The 10,594-nt window shown below is 45.0% G+C and overlaps 1 protein-coding gene and 1 long non-coding RNA gene across 2 annotated transcripts; one reads left to right on the top strand and one right to left on the bottom strand.

The window, feature by feature from the left end:
- Positions 1-1,256: 1,256 nt before the first annotated feature.
- Positions 1,257-1,922, bottom strand: LOC114471509 (extensin-like). Its single transcript, XM_028460347.1, has one exon. The coding sequence runs from the start codon at positions 1,920-1,922 to the stop codon at positions 1,257-1,259; it is 666 nt and encodes a 221-aa protein (XP_028316148.1).
- Positions 1,923-5,866: 3,944 nt separating this feature from the next.
- On the top strand, positions 5,867-7,495 carry LOC114470862 (uncharacterized). Its single transcript, XR_003674922.1, has 3 exons — positions 5,867-5,975; positions 6,873-6,949; positions 7,359-7,495. It is a non-coding gene; the product is annotated as an uncharacterized LOC114470862 (long non-coding RNA).
- The last annotated feature ends 3,099 nt before the right edge of the window (positions 7,496-10,594 follow it).

The following is a 10,594-nucleotide window of genomic DNA, read 5'->3' on the forward strand; positions in this document are numbered from 1 at the left end:
CTTATTCTCTACTAATAAAAATCATTAAAAGAAGCATCACCACAGACCGTTAAATCGTTATAAAAAGTTGTTGGGTGGTTGTGATAGAGCAAAATATTACACAAAAAGGTATTAATTGTACCTTAGGCGAGGGAACTACACTGAAGGTGTTCATGATACGATCGGGGTACTTCTCACGGATCTTACTGACGAGATGAGTCCCCATACCAGAGCCGGTACCGCCACCCAGGGAGTGAGAAAGCTGGAAACCCTGCAGGCAGTTGCAGCTCTCTGATTTTTTCCTCACTACATCAATAACAGAATCCACCAACTCTGCCTCCTCGGGTCAAAGGGTCCTGCTTCCTAGTGACCCGGTGCCCAGTTGTTACTGGCTCCACTCTGACCTGGAAGGAAATGTTCATTTCTCTAAACCAAAGAAAGGACTTTCCAAGATAATTTCTCAATTACAATACTTGGCAGTAACTTTGAAAGTGTATTAGGTAACTTGTGAGTCAAAATATACTGTACGAGGAAAAGTACTTAATATTTGGTGACCTGCTGGCTTGATTATGGTGATTTTTTTTTTTTTTTTGGTGCTATTTAAGAATCATTAAACAAGGTACCTGAAGTTAAACCGTTCTTTGTGCCAAAAGATGGTGGCTATATGAGATTTACCATTCGAGGGGCGGATTCACTAGAGGTTTAGGGGTATTAAAACGTGTGCAAATGTCACTCCACGCCCTAATAAGGTGTACAAACCTCAGGGAATCAGGACTTCGCGTGTTCAGCGTTTCACAATGCGCCCACAATCCATTTCCCCTTTGATTAATATGTAAAGTAGGCGGATCTCACAAGGGGAGCAAAAAAATGGGAGGGGGAAATGCAAATAAATGAATGCATGGGCGCAATGCAATTCATCAAACCTGGAACTGTTTGCGGTGACTCTTTTCTGCACCAAAAATCGTACGACTCATCGGCAGGTGCAAACACACACACACACATTGAAATTATCACTCTACTGAATGTTGACACAAAACACAGCAGAGATGGAAAAAATGCTCAAATTATCCTTTCAAGTATCAGAAAATAAATTAAACCAAAACAATAGTCAGTAAAAACAGCCACTGAAATAAAATGCAGAGCAAAGTGTGCAACAGCTGAACATGAGGGAGCCAATGTGGAGTCTGATGTGGCTGCGGTGCAGAGAGGATGCTGTGCGCGGAGCTCCATTGTCGTATCCAGCTGCACAATTTACGCAGCGAAATCTTTCTTTTTCATTACTCTAAACCTAGGTTAGTGCTATCTGGGGTGATTGGATGGGGGTCTTGGGTTTCGTTGGGGGGGCTTGCCATCAATGCTGCCTCAGGGTCAGTTGCTTCTGGGTAATTGGCCAGGGTTCTTGGGTGCCGGTGAGGGGGTGTTGCCACCAATGCTACCTCAGGATCAGTTGCTTCTGGAGTGATTGGCCAGGGTTCTTGGGTACCGGTGGAGGGGCTTGCCACCGGTGTTGCCTCAAGATCAGTTGCTTCTGGGGTGATTGGATGAGGTTCTTGGGTGCCGGTGGGGGGGTTTGCCACCAATGCTTCCTCAGGATCAGTTGCTTCTGGAGTGATTGGCCAGGATTCGTGGGTGCCGGTGGAGGGGCTTGCCACCGGTGTTGCCTCAAGATCAGTTGCTTCTGGGGTGATTGGACGAGGTTCTTGGGTGCCGGTGGGGGGGCTTGCCACCGGTGCTGCCTTGGGATCAGTTGCTTCTGGGCCTAGGGTCTTGCGTCTGCTGGCTCTGGACCTGGCCACTGGAGGGTGCGCGCTGGTTTTTCCCTGGGCGTGGATCTTGGCCCTTCTGCTGGGGCCTTGGATGGAGGGCTCCCTGGGCCCTCTTCGGGGGTTGGGTGTTGGGGCAAGGATAGGTTTGGAAGGTTGGCTGCAAGCAGGGGTTCTCATAGCGGGTGTTCGGAGCGGCAGCGGTGTGTGTTGGGTCTTGGTCCTTCTGCTGGAGTCTCGAATGGGGGGCTCCCTCGGCCCTCCCTGGGGGTTGGATGTTGGGGCATGAATAGGTTTTGAAGGTTGGCTGCAAGCAGGGGTTCTCGTAGGATGACGGAGAGGATGACGGCCATAGCGAGATTTTCACTATGAGAAGCGACGTATCCCAGCATCATGATCCCGGGAAGTCTCATGCTTCCACGGCTTTTATCCAGGTAGTCCACCACCTCCACTAAACCATCACAGTTCACAATCACCTGAGATAACTGTGCACTGTGTTTGACCACCTCCCACATCAAGGTGATGACATCTTTCTTTACATATTCATCCGGGTCCTGGAGGCAGATCATGACATCTGGGAAAATGTACGCCGCGATCACCATCTCAGCCAGTTTCACCTATGACTTTATCTTTTAAATCTATCTTTCTGTGTGATTTACATGTTCTCTCCACCTTTTCTCCCTTTATAGGAACTTTTAACCCTTTCAGCCATTTTGTAACTGATTTAAACCAACCTTTAACATGTTCAGTTACTACCTGCAACCCATTACAACTTATTTTTTTTCAACTTTTTAACATTTTTCAACTTTTTAAAACCTTTTTTAAACTTTTTCAACCAATTTTAACTTTTTTTTTTAACCAAATTGTTAATATTAAGCTATTGCTAGGTTATTGCTATTGTTAGGTGAATGCTAATGATTTTTTCAACCTTTTTTTCAACTTTTTTAACCCATTTCTTTTTTTTTCAACCTAATTGCTAATATTAAGCTATAACCTGGCAGGTTATTGCTGTTGCAAAGAAAACATCACACACAATATATATAAACTACAAATGGCAGTGCATCTGTTCTATGTTTTTGTCCTATATATATATATATATATATATATATTTAGAACATTTTGTTTCTGAAAAAAGTAACTTGAACGTAATGATTTATGTTGGGAATACAAACATTTTACTTTTGCCTGTTTCGGTCTTGTCTATGTTTGAAGATTTGGTGACACAAACCATTTTATAATATTTCATTATTTACAGATACTTAGTAGTAAGAAAAACTCCAAAAAGGAACAGGTCACCTGTTAGGTCTAAATACGTTAAGACCGTTGCTCAATCACAACTCAGAGAGAAAAACACTATCTGACTTAAAAGGCGACCAGAGGCAGAGGGGTGCGAGCTGCAGCTCGGAGAAAAACCCAACAAAGAGACACAAAAGTCCGATATAAGTTGAGTTGCTCTGAGGTGATGCCTCAGAACGAGGTATTTATTATAGAAAACATAGACCACACCCAGAGGGGCTGTGCAACAACGCTCTGGGTGCAGTGTTAATACCATATATGGAAACACAAAAACTTTGGGGAGAAAACAGCTCATATGTCCATGCAGTGAGTCACGTACACCCACACTGGCCCCAACTAGTTTAAACCAGCTGTGGTGGACAATGGATATGTTTTGCAAACACACACACAATTAATCATGGATAATTTCATGTTCTAACTATCGTTTAATCATTTAGTTATAACTAATAAAGTAGTAAAAAACCACACACACACACTATAGCATATCTTACATATCCGCCCTGTTGTGGGTTTGGAAAACATCAAGCAGACGGGCGTCTTCACAGGTTTACCCGGTGCCATCATGGGACCAAAACAACAGGGATGACCACCGAGGGGTGGGGCGAAAACCCGACAGCTAATACGGGAAAAATTCCCCACCGTCCCCCCCTGCTGGGGCGAACATCGATTCTGATCCACGGTGATCTGGAGACAGTTCTGAGTGTATGTACAAATGATGACCCAAAACCATGGTGTGAAAATGGGGCTTTAAGTCTCAGTGTGTTTTTGGAGTTGGTAAGGGAGGGTCAGAGGTTACCAGCACATGACCCTCAGTAGCAGTGAACCTTTACCGCTCACTGTGATGATGGGAAGGTGTGGCAGGGTCTTAGTCCATCAATGGGGCAGATGGGGAGAGACCCATAACATGGAGTTGGTACTCTGGGGAAGCCTGGACCTGCATAGCACCGATGATCATGTTGTCTATGCCTTTCTTCACACAGGGGACGATGCAGCAGCAGGCAAGACCAACGACCAGCAGCACAGCCAGAAAAGGGAGACCCAGACGTAGCAGAGATTGGAACCAGGAGCCTTGGAACAGCCAGTCCCACCCGGATGAATGGACATTGGACTCGTCAGCTGACATGGCACCTTCCAGGTTGCGGAGTGTTTGCAGGGCGTCTTCGATGGACTCCGAGGAGTTGTTAGGTATGTATGTACAGCAGGTAGCACCCACCATAGCACACACACCACCTGTGGAAGCTAATATCGTATCTAAGGCCATACGGTTCTGAATAGCCATTTGCGCGGTGGCCGCTGTTCTAGCATTCATTTTGTTATCAACAGCTAAAGTAGCATTAAGAAGCATGTGAAGGCGGTATCGGAGGGTCTCTATCATAAGGGAATTCTTACCCACGCCTATGTTAGGAAAAAGAGCAAGAACGACTTTTTGGCTAGTTGACCAATGTCTATGTTCGTGAGGGACATATGAGCCCCATATTGGATCATGAGGGGTGAAGGTTATAATCTCACGACGAGAACGACTAGGCATTGTCATATGAACTATGAAAGACCCATCTGTGACTGCTACTGGTACACAAACGGCTGACATATTAGTTGGAGGGGAAGGATAAACTTTGTCACCGCACTTCAACCAAACACCGTCTCTAGCAAACATTGGGGCAACCGTACTGACGCTCTGAACGGTAGCACAATGGTTTATGTCTACTGATGGTAGACCTTTGGTGTTAGTTGGTGGACCAATAAATCGTACGCATAAAGGATAGCAGTGAGTATAATTACCACAGGGGACAGCATTCGTGTTTAGGTGTTTAGCAGCCTGACCTAGGGGTTCGAGGGTCTTTAGCACTGGTAAAACAGGAGGGCACGAGATCATGGACTTATTTTGTAAACAATCTAGCACGTTCTTTGAGTCAGGGGCTGGCAGGGACGCGGACAACAAAGTTGGGGATGTTACAGCGTGCGGCAGATGTGAGCAAACATAGCAACTATCATTAGTTACTGTTCGTGCAGATAGTTCTACCATACGGTACCAAGAATTTGCGCGCAGACGATGATGGACGTGATTATTATGCTCAGACAGTAATGCGAGTAACGAGTCAGGTTCTTCAGTTGACATAGGTTTTGCATTAATAACTTGTATGTTTTGTCTAGTCTCAGGAGACAACACTATGTCCATGCGTGGTTTAACTACAACGGGAGTGGCCGGAGGTGTAATACAAATATTCACCCAAAAGGTGGGATCCTTTCCTTGTACATCAGGGCAGAATCCCATAACTAAACAAGAAGGAGGTACCGCGGTGGTGTTAACGGTTAGGAGTAGGATGTTTTGTTTCTGAATGATCGTTTTTCGCAATGACAGATATGCCGCTGTAACGGTAAGTGTAGATGGTGTGAGGGGCCAGGTAATAGGGGTGTAGCTTGTATGGAGGGGTACCTCAGACCAACCATGAGTAGACCATGTTTGGTCTGCTCCCCGGACTTGCATGTACCAATCATAATTTGCATAGTCCTTACCATGTTTCCATGGCTTGTAGCCTTTGTTAGCCAGGGCCTCTAGTGGAATTGTAACGTCTCTTAAAATGTCCGGTATTTGTGGTATGCACATAATGAGGTTAAGGCCCTTGGGGCATCTACCTGTGTAATCATACCAAGGTGAGCTTAGAGTCCCTGCTAGCACTTCCTGGGATCCCACGAGGAGGAGGAGGAACAACAGATCCATCTCTGTGTTTTACTATGGTGTAGCACCTGCTGTGGTGGGTTTCAGTACCTTTTTCCCGTGTGACTGGTGTATCCACGTTTGCCTTTCAGCTATCTTAAATGCAGTTGGTGTGGTTAGCAGAACTGTGTAAGGACCGTCCCACCGTGGAGTACACCAGTGTTTCCTCTTAATCACCTTGATGAGGACCCAATCACCAGGACGCAGGGGATCTGAAACAGGTAAAGAGAGGCTAGGCAATGTGTTAGCTTTAACAATGTCAGCATCTGTGAATAATTTAACCATCCATTTTGTTATTGGATCCAACTCTCCCTCCTGATCCTGCACCCACTTAGAACTGGTGAGGGGTAGGTGAAAAGGTCGCCCTGTGACAACCTCAAAGGGGGTCAAACCCTGTGTGTTTGGTGTTATGCGCATGTACATTTCTACCAGGTAAACACACTCTGGCCAGGGCCTGTTTGTTTGTTCTACAGCCTTTTTTAATCTGTTTTTAATGGTACCATTGTTGCGTTCTACCAATCCAGCACTGGCTGGGTGGTAGGAGCAGTGATGTTTTAATTCAATGCCCATGGCTTCTGTCAGCAGGAGTATTACTCTGTTAACAAAATGGGGTCCATTGTCGCTCCAAATCTGTCGTGGGATGCCATGTTGAGGTATTATACGTGTCAAAAGGGCCTTTGCCACTGTCATTGCATCATTTGTTTTAGCGGGCACTATGGTGACCCATTTTGAGAATGAGTCCACCAGAACCAAACAATACGTATACCTCTGAATAGTGTGCAGTGTTATGAAATCCATCATAATGACCTCAAAAGGATATGTACCAGCTGGTGTTTTACCCCGAGGGGGCCTAACATTACCCTGAGGGTTATGACGGCAACAGATGATACACTGACGACAAAAGTTTTTAAAATGGGTTTGGAGTCCTAGTGGTATATGAAATGACTGTTTGACTATGTCTACCATCCCTCCTGTTGAGACATGGGCCAACCCATGGCTCATTCTAGCAACGACGTCAAACAAACTTCTAGGCAGACACGGCTTGTCATTTAACATAAATACTCCAGAGTCATTTTTAACAGCACCTTCAGTAACCCATTTTGTTTTTTCATTTTCAGGAGCATTAGCATGCATATCAATCAGGACTTCATCCGGCAAGCCAAGTGGTACAACATCAACAGGCAACAACTGAACAGTAAGTGCTTCAGTAAAAGCAGCTTTTTTAGCTTCAACATCAGCCTTCGCATTACCCAGAGAAACAGCATCAGTGGCGCCAGTATGTGCCTTGCATTTACATATCGCCAATGATGTAGGTAAGAGGACTGAAGCGAGGAGGTCTTTTAACAGGGAGGCATGTTGCACAGGCCTACCATTAGATGTCTTCATTCCTCTCCTAGCCCACTGAGCAGCAAACACATGAACTGTGGAGAAAGCATACTGGCTATCAGTGTAAATTGTGACTTTCTTGCCTTTGAAAAGTCTACAGGCCTCTGTCAAGGCCACAATTTCAGCTGCCTGTGCAGACTGATTTCCAGCCAATTTGCCTGATTTTAACACAGTGTCACATGTAACTACTGCATAACCAGTATGATTTGTTCCATCAGGTGCTTTGGAGGAGGAGCCATCTACAAAAACTACATCTCCGTCTTCCAATGGAATGTCTGTCAAATCTGGACGTGGTTTGCATGTCACCGACACTAACTGTCCACAGTCATGCGGTGTCCCATCGTCAGCTGTTGGTATCAATGTAGCTGGATTAAAAGCAGCACAGCGCTTTAGAGTGAGGTTGGCTGGTGTCAACAAGGTATTAGTAAGGTGTAAAAACCTGGCAGGAGATAAGAATGACATTTTTGTTTGTGTTAACAGGATGTCAACTGCATGGCTGACTAACAGTGTCAAAGGATGGAACAACACTACTTCAGCAGACGCGTGCACAGCCATGGCTGCGGCGCAAACCGCCTGAACGCAATGGGGAAGTGCCCTAGCCACATCATCTAATCGTTTAGAGTAATAGGCTATTGGTCGTTGCTTCTCACCATATTGCTGTAGTAGTACTGATGTCATGTAACCGTCAACAGTCAACAGACTGTGTAAATGGCTTGTTGTAATCTGGCAGCGCCATCACCCCTGTTCCTGTTATGATTTGTTTCACTTTTGTAAATGCTTCTTCCGCTTCCGGTGTCCACTGCAAAGGTGCGCTTAAAGTTTGATGTGTGTCTAACATTAGGTTCTGTAATGGGGCAGTTATGATGGCATAATCAACGATCCACGACCTGCAATAATTTGCCAGGCCTAAAAAGGCCATCATTTGTCTAACGGTAAGCGGTTTTGGTGCCATTTGTACTGCTTCCCTACGTGATGTGGTAAGTTCTTTCCCTTCAGCTGAAATGTTATGTCCAAGGAATGTTACTTTTTCCTGTGTAAATTGGAGTTTTTCTAATGAGGCCTTATTTCCTGTTTTTGCCAGATGTGTGAACAGCCTGATTGCCTCTGTTTCATTTTCCGCTTTGGTGGGACTGGCCAATAAAATGTCATCAACATAAACAATTATCTGTGTGGTTTCTGGCCACGTATGGTGGCTGATGCATCTGTTAATCTCCGCTGAAAAGATCGTAGGACTGTCACAAAACCCTTGTGGAAGGCGAGTGTAAGAGTATTTTTTGTTCTCAAATGTGAATCCAAACCACCCCTGCGCTGTACTATGAAGAGGGATGGAGAAAAATGCATTACTTAAATCAATTACAGTGAACCATTTTTGATGGGGTTGTAATTCATTTAACAATGTGTGTGGGTCTGGTACATTTGGAGCTCGTGATATAACAGCCTGATTTACTGCTCTTAGATCATGCACCATTCTCCAGCCACCTTGTGGCTTTTTTACAGGGAAGATGGGGGTGTTGCATTCAGCTGCGTCATGTTCCTGTAACACACCTGCAGTGAGTAAATCATTAATAACAGGCTTTATTCCTTCTTTTGCATCTGATTTGAGTGGATATTGTCTAATTCGAGGCCTGTGGGATGTGGCTGGATCTATGGTTACAGATGTTGCGGTTGTCATAAGTCCAACATCTGTTTTTGATGTAGCCCACAGACATGATGGTACTGTAGGAAAGTCATTTGAAGTCAGGGTGCACACAGAAAGTCATGCATCCAAATGCACAGCAGGGGGCGCCAAAGTACACCAGTTCAACATTTGTTTCTTCACAAAGCCACAAAAGGAGCCTTTGTATGTGAATACATTGTTTCTCTCCTTCCTCCAAAGGTCACTCTTGACAGGAAGTGCAGCCAACAGATCATTTGCATCTTTCCACTGTTTATGTGCAGGTTTTTGTAAACAGATGTGTGGAAACCGTGGGGGGTTTATTGGTGTCAACTCTGGAGGCAGCGTCACTCTGATTATAATCCATCCATCTGGAGACCAACAAATGTCTGTCAATGTTATTTTCTGTGGTGACAATCGCAAAAACTTCTCCTCCCAGGCTTTAGCAGTTGCTCTGCTTCAGGGGACAGGTCTGGTCTCCGTAGCCAGTCTGGTTGACCTGGCAGTGGCCCATCCGGTCTGACATAAATCATTGTAACATGTGGTGGCCACTGTGTCTGTGCATCTGTAGGGATTACAAATGTTTTAGCTATTTTAGCCCGCAGTTCTTCCATAGACCCAACCACTGACCGAGGGCCTGTTGACACTGGATCCAATGTATAGAATTTATTAGGAATGACTGGGCTCTGCAACACCATAAGTGATTCTTTAGTATCTGATAAAAATTTCTTTGGCACTATTCCATTAGCAGTTGGCACTAAACTGATCTGTAATTTACTGAGGAGGTCTCTTCCCATTAAATTGAAGGGACAATCAGTTGTCAAAATAAATGGGTGTGTGTGATATGAACCATCTTCATCTTGTACAATGACCTCCTCAGACCAACATGCATATTGAGGCTTCCCACCTACTCCCACTATGCCAATAATCTTTTTGGAAGTGACCACGCCTCCACCTGATCACGGAGGACGAAACATCAGCCCCTGTATCACACAAAAAGGTGACTGGTGTTTGTTTTGGTCCCACCAACAGTGTACGTTTTGGGTATTTGTCATGTGTTAATGTTACAGCTGCATAAATGGAGAAATCAACAAAATGGTTTGGATTTAAAGGTGGGGGATGTTCATATTCTGCAGGTAAATCATTGTCATATTGATCAACATCCTCATCTTGCCCTAAAAAGGCTATGTCACACTCTGAGGTTTCATTATCTGTTCCGGAGTCACTGATTACATTTTCCTCCGGCCAGTCCTGGCGTCACTGCCGAAGAGTTTGCCCGAACGACGTATGGTCTGTTTTTTGCTTTCTTTTTGGGCAATCTCTTGCCATATGTCCTCCCTCATGACAAATGAAACATTGTCTTTTTTCTCGATCTATTTTTGCTTGTTTTTCCTCATCAGGTTCGGTGCGGTATGGCTTTTCCCCTGTCTTTTTAAACCTGAGCGTGGCTCACTAGAGCTGCAGCCTGGCCTCAGCCAATACATTAACGTTAGCTGACTCAGTTTTTGCTTTCTTTCTTCAGTTGACTTCATAAGCATGTTCGGCCCATTCCATAGGCTCTGGAACAGTGAGGGTGCGGTGTGACACAGTTTCTTTTTATGAAATTGACACGTTTGGCAACAAACCACTGATTAACCACATTTTTAGCTGTATTTGGTATGGATTATCCGCCAGTGGAGAATGAGGAAGCCCGTATTAGCCTAAAAACCGTTTCTAAACGGCACGATATCCATTGGGGCTCGTCTGGTTTCTGACGACACGCACTTTTCTTCGTGGCTTGGGGGTTTAGTGTAAGTATCT

This window comes from Gouania willdenowi, chromosome 10 (assembly GCF_900634775.1).
Source record: "Gouania willdenowi chromosome 10, fGouWil2.1, whole genome shotgun sequence".
NCBI classification, from domain to species: Eukaryota; Metazoa; Chordata; class Actinopteri; order Blenniiformes; family Gobiesocidae; genus Gouania; species Gouania willdenowi.